The 12,205-nt window shown below is 39.1% G+C and overlaps 1 protein-coding gene across 7 annotated transcripts in view; it reads right to left on the bottom strand.

Annotated features, from left to right (window-relative positions):
* Nucleotides 1-12,205, bottom strand: part of LOC140665005 (cell adhesion molecule Dscam2) — a 120,633-nt gene that overhangs the window by 68,412 nt on the left and 40,016 nt on the right. The window contains exons 1-2 of one of the 7 annotated variants that reach the window (XM_072890639.1): nt 12,085-12,189; nt 9,418-9,572 (exon numbers count right to left, since the gene is read on the bottom strand). The exons of 1 other annotated variant lie outside the window; for it this stretch is intronic. In XM_072890639.1, coding sequence (XP_072746740.1) covers nt 9,418-9,572; nt 12,085-12,092 — 163 coding nt within the window. In that variant the 5' untranslated portion in view covers nt 12,093-12,189. Of the gene's footprint in view, nt 1-9,417; nt 9,573-10,844; nt 11,061-12,084; nt 12,191-12,205 lie in introns of those variants that run through there. 5 more of the 7 variants (XM_072890640.1, XM_072890641.1, XM_072890645.1 and 2 more) reach the window with 5 other exon arrangements.

Genomic DNA, 12,205 nt, shown 5'->3' on the forward strand with positions numbered 1-12,205 from the left:
TAGGTAGGTAGGTAGGTAGGTAGAGATAGGTAGTGGTGGTGACGTTGTCGATGGTGGTCGTAGCGAAGAGGTAGTTAGGTCGGAATAGTGGTGCAGCAGTAAGGTTGATTGTGGAGGGCGAAGAGAAGCGGAAGAACGGGAGGGAAAATGGTGGAGGAAGAAGAGAGAGAGAGAGAGAGAGAAAGAGAGAGAGAGAGGAAGAGAGGGTCCACGGAGGGTGGCACACCAACCGAGGGTTGAACGACAGAGTCGCGCGCGTCGGTCGGCAGAACAGAGACAGACTATATATCCCGTTCCTTCGTTCTCCTCCTTTCCCTCTTGCCTCACTCAACTAATGAGACCGCGCGGTTACATCAGAGGCCAGGGACAAATTGAAACGTACGAGCCTAGAGAGGCCACGGAACAGAGAGAGCGACCTCCTAATGCGTGACTATGGAACCTCGCACCACCGACATCCGCAGCCCGTTAACACCGTTTCTACTGTCGTGCTGTACCGTGCAGAACTGGCAATTCTTGAATTTTACTTCATTATCCACAAAGATTCAACGAGTGAGAAAAATATAGACTTAACGTCGATGTGCGGAATCTCGGTGGAAATTACGCAATGTCGAAAATTAACTCGCCCTCGATGTTTTATGAAATTACTTTAAAGTCTCTATTACTAAAGTAATAACAGATAAAGAGAGCGACGAAAGCTATTAGTTGATAATTTCCTGTATTATTTTTTTATATTCTTTCATTTATTAGATATTCTCTCATATTTTTAGAGAGAATAAACTACCAACGTAATTTACTCAGCTTAAAATAGACTATTTTTACGATCGACGTTCTTTTCCGAGGGTGATGCGATACGTACGTTACTTTAGCCCCCGGTTCTTAAAGAGAGCTGGCCGCCATATATAAAGGTCGTAAACACGATACTCTTAATGTTCTTGCTGACAGGACACACTATAGGGACTTCTTCAATAGTCGTGTAATTATTTTTCATACGTGTATAGTATTACTTACTTCGCCAGCGGGATTTTATTCATTTCATGAATCAAGATATAAAGACAAATCATGAACTGTAAAGTTCGATTATCAATGAGAGAGATACCGCAATAGCGCGATATCATACTTTGTCTAAAGACTTGGAAGCTGTTACATTGGCAATAAAGCCAGTCAGAGACTGACTTGAGCAGGGTAGTAGATTACGGCAAGTATAACGGGACGGCAATAATGGTGCATGGTAGTAGTGATAGCGATGGCAGAGCTGTACAGTAGATTTGGCTGATGCCGGCGTATGCGTTTGGAAACGCGCGCGCGAAACTGAGGGGGCGAATAGACACTGTCAGGTAGAACGGGGGGGGGGGGGAGAGGGGGAGAGAAACGAGAATGGATGCGGCAGCAGTCTAGCATGCAAAATGCTGCGTCGACGTTATCACACCGCTAGAGATTAAGGGGCTGACGCGGTAGATATCGGGTGGCGGCGGCGGCGGCGGTGGCAGCGCTGTTCCTCGATGTTCCTATTCTTCGTATACTCTGCGGAGTTTTACTTGGCAGACATCTCGTCCTCATTGTTCTCCTCTCCTTTCGTCCCTTCGTTATCCTCCCCGTTCTACTACTCTCCGCGTTCTCTTCCACGTCTTGTCGCAACCGTCTTCTTCTTCTTACGCAGCGCGACGGCAGTCGTCTTCGCGTCGCCGCCGGTATTTTTGCCGATTAAATTGTTAACCGCCGGAGATAATCAATCTTATGCTCGCCGACACATTTTACGTACGTAATTCACGTCCATGCGCTCGCCTTTCTTTTCGTCTTATGTATTTCCCGATGTATGTCACATTCAGCTCCGATTGTCAGGTACTCGATACTAACGACGATATCTATCACGTTTTTCTTTCTTATCGCTTTGCTAAATCATTGCACGTCGAGTGCCTTACAATTTTTTCTTCTTTCCGTTCGTCACTTCAAAGAACGTCGAAGCTGAGACCGTGTCTTGAAAGAGAAATCTTGTACTTATGCGCGTTCAAGGGCTAATATCGATTCGACGATTCATGTGTTATATATTCTTTTTCTCTTTTCCTCTTTTCCTCTTGTCTTTTCGTTCTCTTGATGCGTTAAATTTCCTATATATTTCGTTTAGCTTCGCGAAATTTCAGTTGGCAGATATCCAGCCAGCTACCTGCAGCGTCGTTATTGTTCGCCATCTTTCCGTCACGTTTTATTACTACCGTCGCTACCGCGCCGCTACCAGACCCGCCACCCAGGGTCTTTCTTATTTTCCTCCTCGTCATTTCGTACTTCGTTCAGGTTACTCCCTCGGGCGCAACGTCTTTTAACAAAGCTGCCATCGTACCAGACGTAGCTGCCGCGCGTTACACGTTAAGCCGTTCAAACTGAAATTTATTTACGCAACCGCTCTCGTAATGCGCGAACGTGTAGCTCCGCTGCTTTCTTCGTCTCTCTCTCTCTCTCTCTGTAGACACACAATTCTCAATTCTCATTCGCGTTTCAAGTTTATTTCATCAATCTCTGAATGTGGCTCGCGCAAAATAAATACATCCATTCTCTGTTCTATATGATGTTACGTAACGACGTTAAGCAGCTTAATATTATGTGTATTTTTGTCTTTTTTATTATATTATTTTAATAAATGCGAAATAATAAATATTTTAATTTCGCACTTTATCATTTAATAAAATAGTTATTTGAATATACATGTTTTGTATAATTACAATCAAATATAACGTTACATAATTTATTGTAATTGACGATCTAATTTGTTTAATATATTTGTATAGTATCTGAGCAACAACTTTATTAAATGAATGATCTATAATTTACAAAATTCAAAATGAAATTCTATTTATGTATTATATATCGTAATATATACGTGTATCCTGATATATTTTGCGTATATGTGTATTTCCTTAAATATTTTTTGTATACGATTCGTGAAAATTATAAATGAAATTCCTTGACAAATTTTAGAGATCATCTAAAAGTTATAAATAGAGAATATATAAATATATTTATTAATATGTACAAATAAAAAAAAATTTTTTTCTCTCTTTTTCGAGATATCCGAACGCGAAAAGTTTCGAGATCCGCTCCTCCGAGGGTTTATCTTTTTACCCGGCTTTGACATTATTCGGAATTATCCGACGTTCCTCCGGAGGGGCAAATAATAGGATTTCGATGTTTGAAAAAATTTTTTTTGATTTGTAAAGTATTATTTTTTCACATAGTACATTTATTGTGTAGCTAGCTACCGATCTACTTCATAAACTTTGAGACGCGTTTAATTGCTTCGAGTTTGACTATCATATTATCGCATATTAATGAAATAGACGATAGCGATTATTGCGCGGAGAACAACACAAAGTTTCGTCTCGTCGTTCTGACTACATCATCGCCTCAACTACTGCAAAGACACGCGTCAGAAATGCGCGATATGCACGACGGTCACGTAGGGAATTGAACGTTCCGAGGCGACATCCTCGAAAGAGCCACGACTCAGCAGAAACGTTGGAAAATTTTCGCTCTCGCGTGCAGAAAACATGAAGCTAAACGAAGCGCAGATAAATACGAAATATCTCACGCGTTCAAACACACCTTCTTTAATCATCTGCACGATTAAACATCCATTTCGCGCGGTATGTCGCTGAGCTGGATTTTATTGACTCAAATTTACAGCATAATTATAAATCGTAAATACTCCGAGTGTTCGAAATAAAAGGAATACGCGCACCAAAAATCTGGTGGAAAATTTCTTAAGATTCATTCCCGGAGGCTGACGTACCGGGGAAACGAAACGTTTAATCTTGACCGGTCGACGAACCGTCTCGACGAAAACTCATTGGGAAACCATGAAGCGAATGCAGCGCGAAACCACCCGCGAAGACGTCTACATCATGAGAAGACGATACCACGGAGAAAAAACACGACAACCCAGTGCGCTGGAGCTTGTAAGAAAGACGTCTTTTTTTTTTTTTCTTTGCTTTGACGTGTGCTCCTCATTTATTCTCATGGAGCAGCGACGGGTAGGTCGGCGAGTAGGAAATAACGGGGCGGAAAAAGAGAGAAGATCAAACTAGCGCGCGCGGCAAGAAGAAGGATGCCGAGGAAGAAATACAGGCGGAATATGAAAGAAGGGAAGGAGGGGAGAGGGAAAGAGAGACTCGAGGAAAGAAAAGAGTAGAAGCGTAACGCCTTGGATGAGGTACGCCACTCGTTATAGGCCGCGGGTGCACCGGCGAAAAGATGGAGAAACGAGAGGCTCCGCTAGAAACGAGCGTTGAAATGAGCAGCGGGTCGAAGTCGCGATGGCGCGGATGGGGTGAGAGCGGAAGAGGAAAGAGGGAGAGGATGAATGCAAAAGAATGAAACGACGAGGCACGGCAGGGTGGTTTCAACCGCGCTTGATAGGATTGTATTGTGATGATATGACGGCGGTGACCCGAAGTCGACGAGCGTTTGCAAGCTCCTCTGAGTTTGCCGCTCCTTCTTTCCCGCTCATTCATTCTCTCTTTGCGACTCCTCTTCTGGTCAGAGCTTCACCGAACTCCTTCTTTATCTACCCTCCATCAATTCCGTCTTTATTCCGAACTCTTGTGTCCTACGCTATCTCTAAACTAAATACTGCCGATGACAGTAGGACGCTTCCAGCGGTAGTATCAGTGAGAAAAAGAAGTGGGAGATATATATCTTTATATATCGTAGAAACGCATACCATGACTTTACGTTTTTTCTCTCTCTGTTCTTTTAATTCCAATCTTTTTTTTTTTTTTTTTAACTCTCCTGCATAATATCAGAGTTTACGACATTTACAGAAAAACAAGCATTTCGCAGAAATATAAGCAGATAAAATTGTTGATATAAAAAATGATTTTACGCTTTCACTAATTGTCTATTAATTTTGTAATGTATCATATATTATATATACTTTTATTATGCACGACACTCAATTTTTTTCTCGCGCATGCAGGTAAATATAGTAATTTTTTTCAATACAAATATAAAATGGAATTAAAAGGTCGAAATCGAATGCTAAAAAGTTCATCGAACGCAAAATTTAATTAAACCGGCTGCCGGCCTGCCAATGCGAGGGTCTTCATCGCTTCGTGCGTTCTATTTTATTGAACGAGTTTAGTTTAAATCGAGGCAACGAGAGTGGGGAGTACGGAGAATGACGTCGGCTATAACAACTAGAATGACTATGGTATATACGGTGTACCCTGGCTTAACTTCCACGGTTCATAATTGCTTTCCGATTAGATACCGTCGTGTTCCGATAGCGTTATTTTCAATTCCACGTTACGCTCCGCAGCATCACGCAGCGCGTATCGACAGATATATCGAAGCAAATTCAACAGGCGGCCATGTGCGCCGCTCTTTGTATACTTTTCCGATTAATAGGAAGGGAGGAATGTGAAACGGGACTGACCACGCGCAACGGCCGATCAATCCTCTCGATGTGATATGCGACGTTTTCATTTCTTTTCTTAAAAAGCCGCACACGACTTATGCGATCGACAAACTCGATCATTATTCAAAATTATTCATTGCCCTTTATTTTCGAATCGAGTTGTTCCAATCAAAATATATTGCAGTAAAAAGATACTGATATAATAGGAAATTAATATTCAACCGCATATACATTCAATCTCTAAAAAAGTTTTAAAATTTACAAAACAGTTTTTTTTTACATTTTATAATCTTGATTCTTTTGCACGATGCAAATGATCAAAAAGAATACAGAAAATTTTTTGAAAATCTTGAAACTTTTTTAGGTACATATAACTGTCAATTATGATGTTAATAATTTTTGTAATCTTGATGAATTATTATCATCAATGATCATCATAATTATTCATCTTTTACTTCTTGTTATTATTAAATCGAGAATTCAAAAACTTTTTTTTTTTTTTTTTTTTTTTTTTATTAAATGATTATTATACTCTAGAACAATGATTGTTAGATTTAAAAATTCCATCTGTTTAAGAAAGGAATTTTTGGACAATTTTTCTCGACCCCCGATGGAATCCGACCATGGAATGCCGTGATACTGCGACTCAGAGATTTAAAATCATTACGCCGTTACGGGCAGGCGTTTACGGCATCCAATGTCTTGTCTCGCCGTCCGAGGGAAGCGATAAATTGACCCATGTAAGCGAACGGTTTGGCGCATTCCATGTCGTGGATCCATTGTGGTCCAAAGGATTACTCAGCGGTTGAATGGATGATGGTCGAACATTCGCGGACTACGCTTATAAGAGGTACACCATTAATTACGCGTTCTAATTAAACATTGTGTCGAATTATCTTTCTTGCCAGCCAAGTGACGAGATGAAGGTGGGAGGGGAGGTGGGAGGAATGGGAAGGAAGAAAGCCGGCTGCACCCCTTTGTCGATATAGCTTATAATCTTATCCGCGCAGGAGCTAATTTAATGTACGTTACGTAAAAGTTTCACCGAGAAACTAAACGCAGCTCTCGAGCTTATTCACAGATTGGTAGATTAAACTTTGCCGAGGAATTTCTCCTCACAAAAAGATCCTTTGTGTGTATCACTTTGATATAGCTTTAACCACGTATCTGCTCGTTACGAAGGAAACAATCATTTTCGAAAAGATTTTTCAAACATCGAAATCCTATTATTTGCCCCTCCGGAGGAACGTCGGATAATTCCGAATAATGTCAAAGTCGGGGAAAAAGATAAACCCTCGGAGGAGTTGATCTCGAAACTTTTCGCGTTCGGATATCTCGAAAAAGATAGAAAAATGGTAAAAGTAAACTTTTGCAATATTTATTAAGTATGAGTCGGAAAAGAAGTGGTCGTAGATTATTAGTGAGTTTACTCTATACAGCAAATTCTTCCCCCGCATATTCTATATCGCTATTGAATAAACACTTTGATTTATGTGGTACTGTGTTTCCGATAAGGATAAACCAGCATCAGAAAAGAGAAAAAAAAACGAATTATAGGAGATTGAACCATTTCGATGAGACGCTATCCGGGAGATTCTTCCGTATTCTTTATTACTTTCTCGGCTTCGTATCGATCTTAAACTTTTTCCTCATCATTTCTTTCTTATATATATTCTCTTTATATTAAAAATTTTATTCTAATTTTTTAAACATCAACAGATAATAATAATAATAGATATTTCAAGATTTTTTAACGAGACAAACTAGAAAAGTTTCGCATTTTGTTTTTATCAGGGAACGCGTATGATTTGCAAAATATTTGACGGAAACTGATCACTGTCAGGAATTTTGAAAATTTTCGCGATACCTATGTGTAACTCGCAGATGGAACATATAACTCGACAAGGAACGCTTCCAGGATATATGTATGTATGTGTATACGCGTATATAATATATAAATTTAACGCGGCATAAATTTTCTGGCACGGTGCACTGCACAAGATACAATATATATATATGTGTATATATATATATATATATATATATATATATATATATATATATATATATATATATACATATATATGTATATGTATGCGCTGTACATGACAGTCTTTCCTTCCGTGTGTATCTCTCTACCAAGAGATAAAAATTTCTCTTCTTTTTCTCTCCGTTTGAAAAATTGATATTGACAAAAAGTGCCGGAGTAATCAACGGTCGCGTAGTTATTGAAATATTTTCAAATATTTAAATTAACGTCAATAACTAATGAAAATATACGCGCTCATAATATGTCGATGGACATGCAATATTCACGCTAACATAATTGATTATTCGCTGCCTACCAATTATTACTCTCGGACTAAAGGCACTTGACCGATTAGTGCCATTAGACACTACGCTCCATAGCTGATGCATTTCAGAAGTGCTCTTTACTCTGTCCTCCTGCCAACTAACTTACCTCTTAATCGGATCGATGGTAAATTAGTCTTGCGTCATGGCAAAGACGTGCAAGGCAATCAGCATTACAGAAAACGCGATTAGCTCGTCAACAATGTTGTTTCGCATTAAATGTTTACAGAGCATACAAAGCAACGAAACACGAAACCGATATACGATATCGATCGCATTTATTTCAAAGTTTTTAACTGTAATGCGCTCGAAGCGATATTAAAATGTAAAAATACGTTCGTGCATGTATTTCTCGCAATTTTATTGAGTTAACATCGTTAGAAGCGCGAATTTCGCGATCAATGATGCGCATAATAAGACACTTGATATTCCAGCTCTGCAATCCTGACAACATTGAGTTTCAATGGCGGTGGGAAATGGCGGAAATAGATTTACTTGTGGTAACCTTTTCCTATTTCTCTCTCTCTCTCTCTCTCTCTCTCTCTCTCTCTCTCTCTCTCTCTCTCTCTCTCTCTTTCAGTCGATCTCGATGATCTTGCGGTTCACGATTCTCGCGTTACATTGCACGGCGCGATTATCCCCAAACGCGAGTATTGTCGTTTCCATTTTGTTAAACGACATTGCGACTCAGTTTACGCGTTCGCTAACACCGGCGGCTATCTTCCGCTCCGTAAGATCAATATCTGGTTTCATACAACAAGATATTTCTGGCAAAATTGAATTCCGCGGATGCACCGCGTTCTGCTGCATCGATTTCTATATGTATTTTGAGAAACTCTATCCGACAGTAAATTAACACGTATCACAGTTTCAATGCAAAAAAAGAAAAAAAAATTGTGAAAGTTAATATTGTTATAGAAATATATAACCATATAGTAACACATACACACAGAAAATAGAAGTGTGTATGAATTTTGTGATAAATAAAACACATATTTCAAAAAGTAATTGCATCGTGCATGAAACCGATAAGTTACAAAGTTGCATATTATAAGAAACAATATGGCTTTGAAACGCGTGAACTGCTGCTGCTTTCTCTCTCTCTCTCTCTCTCTCTCTCTCTCTCTCTCTCTCTCTCTCTCTCTCTCTCTTTATCTGTGTTTTATTAAATTGTAACTCTGGAATATAGCTTATAAATTCACCGCGAATCCCAGTAATTCAATGCAGCATATTAGTTTTAACAGTCAAAATAACACAAATCCATTTTACTTAACATAGTAATAAGATATTATAACTGTAATTTCTTAAAAATAATTGACTTAATCATTCGTATAACTGAAGAATTAATTCTATATGTCTTACATAGGTTTTTTTTAATCTTTAGAGAGAAATTTAAAAAAATATATAAAATACGTACTTTATATATATATAAAAAAAAGTGAAAAAATATATAAAAACACAAAAATTCTTTTTATGTATTTTTATATAATTTAAAAAAAAACAGAAAATTTCTAAAAGACCATTTACGGTAAAATGTTTTCAAACCTCTTATCGTTTCAATTTGTTCTACTTTTCTAATAATTAATTTATAATCAATAATAATATTAATGAATCCGGAATTCGCAGATATTCATTTCTATGTGTTAGGTGCGACTTACCGAACGCGAGGACGAGGACGAGCGTGAATGGTGTCAGCGACGAGAGCACGAGACCACGATCCACGTGGTAGGCTGACCAAATCGAGTACCGCCGATGACTGGCAAACTGTTTCTCCCGCGGTTTTACATCCATCCTTGCCGTGGTCTTCGAATTCCTTAGGAAATTCGTGAGATCAGAGTAAGCAGGTAGGTAGGTAGGTAAGAAACAAGAGTAGATGGCAAGGTGAGACAGATCTACCACTCCCGTTTCATCGTCATCGGAAAGACGAGGACGATTCACCTGTCCGGCTTCCGGCTGTGTATTAATATAAACATAGGTGTGCGCGCAAAGTCGGACAAGTGCGAGTAGGGTAGCGAGTGAGCCCCAAGGGCGGTTAAACGTGTGTGGTGAGGGAGGGAGAGGGGAAGACGGGCAGGAGCGAGACGATGTACAACCGCGCACGCAACCCTTTGCCTCGAGCGTTGCAAACCCCTCTCGGCACCCGCCGCGTCCAATGCTTGGAGATAGACTAAACTGGGCTCCTTCGAGCTGCGCGCTAAGTTCACCTCGGCCCGCGACTCGACCTTCCTCGGACGCGCTCGACGATATTCGGCACCGGCCGGCCACCCTCGGCACACGCTCGGAAACGCGTTCCCTTCGCCCGCGCGAAGCTCTGTGGCCTCTGTACTAACGACAAACGTATACCTCGACACGAAGACACGGATATAGGGAGAAATTGCACACGTAACCCTAATGCCCGTATCACGCTGCAATTTCGCTGGCTATTCGGTGGAAATGAAATATGAAGTTAGGGATTTATTCTAGTATCAAGCGCGACACAAAAGCGTAAAGTCTATAGTTGCCGTCAACGTCTAAATCTTTTTCTCCTTTTCCTTTTAGAATAAAGAAATGCACAAAAGAAAGAAAAATTTCTTATTTTATAATATGTTAATTATAATTTTTTATAAACGTTTTTAAAATTTTTAAAAAATATATGACTTTTTAAATAAGAAACGAGAGAGGGATTTTACGTTGCGCGCGATGTCTGATTAAATATCGTCACGTTTCACTGAAATCTAATGGCTGACCAAGCAGTGTCACAATTCACTGAAAACTTGAATATAATTTTAGCAAAATTTCATTATGTGATAGGTACGAATATATAAAGCATGAAAATAACTAATAATCCTAAAATAACTATTCTTTCTTTTAATTAGAATAATAATTAATTATTAGATCATTAATGGATTTATCATAAAATTTATATTTTACAAAAGTATAAATATATACTTTTCTAATAAATATATGAATAGAAATAATTCACGCATATATTCGATGGCTGACCAACAAACATTATATGTGAAGCATGAATGAAAAAACGCGCACGATCTTCCCCAAGGGATATTAGGAGAGACGTATCGAAAAAGACGTAGTGATGTACAGTTACCTGGTTGATTCGGTTTAAACCGTCTCTTGCACGCGAGACTATCATCACGGACCTTATACATCGTCTCTTTCTACCGAGCTCACCTCCCACTGCCCCCTTTTCTCTCCTTCCCGCTTGCGGGGTTACGTTCCACAGCAGCCTTCAGTGCGTACACGGAGCCCACATCACCGCGTGGCGGCGTGGAGAGCGGGGTAACCGCCCGCCATCAACCACCGACCTCAAAGAGCGAGAGACTCCCGCGTAACCTTACGCCATCTCGCCCCTTTCACCCCTCTTTCTTCCCCCTCCGCCGCTGACGCTTCGCCACCAACGCTACCGCCGCCAGGCACAAATTAAATATCCGTGCAGTGCACGTAGCCGTTTACCTCTACACCCTCGTGTCGGCTGCTCTGTTTTTCATGCGTCGTTGGACCGAATTTCTCTCTTGAAGGGTCTAAGGGTTACTAATTTAAATCGCGTGAACCTCGAGTTGCGCGGTTTTTATTCTTTCCTTTTCCGTTCTCATTCTCTCCCTCCCCTCCCCCTATCTCTTTCTCTCTTTCTCTCTTTTTATCAGAGTTCACGCGAAAGATCAAGTGTGTTATTGGCAGGAGATTGAATCGTTTCGAAGCGAATCGGAAGAAAAAGGAAAAGAGACAGTCTCTTCATTTACGATGCAACTGACTTTTTTTGTATAGAGAGAAACGCGAGAAATACCGAGAATGGTTCGAACCGCTTTGAAGTGCGAAATGATAATTTCTATTTTTGTCACAATGTACAAATTATATATATAAAGCTTCTATATATATATATATATATATATAGAAGCTTGTCAAGTTTATAGCGTTTTTCTCAATTTCGATTGTATTTATAATTTTAATACTTGCAATATCAGAGCTATTGTAAAATATTGATACAAGTAATATGTATATATGTGTGTGTGTGCGTGTGTATATATACATATTTTGCAATTATATAGATAATTAATTATTTAATTAAATTTATTTATGATTCTTTTGATTCAATTTGCAATTCAGGCAGTAGATCGAAAAAAGTTTACATAGGCGGAAACAGATAAAGTGTGTTTAAACTGTTCAATATTTCATCACATGAAATATTGACAATCACAATTCCATTAACTATATTAATTGTAAAATGAAATTGCCTTCAAGTAGCTATACAAATTTGCATCCATTTATATATTTTATCTCTTTAAATAAAACTTCGAAAATAAAATAAAAATTTAATAAACATAATTTACCTTGACATAAGTATAAAGAAGATTGTAATATATATATATATACAGATATATATCTGCAGAGACTCTTCTTCTATGATCTGATTTACGATTCGATGAGATAAAATCCTTTCTCACTGTCATC

The sequence above is a fragment of the Anoplolepis gracilipes genome, chromosome 4 (assembly GCF_047496725.1).
Source record: "Anoplolepis gracilipes chromosome 4, ASM4749672v1, whole genome shotgun sequence".
NCBI lineage: Eukaryota > Metazoa > Arthropoda > Insecta > Hymenoptera > Formicidae > Anoplolepis > Anoplolepis gracilipes.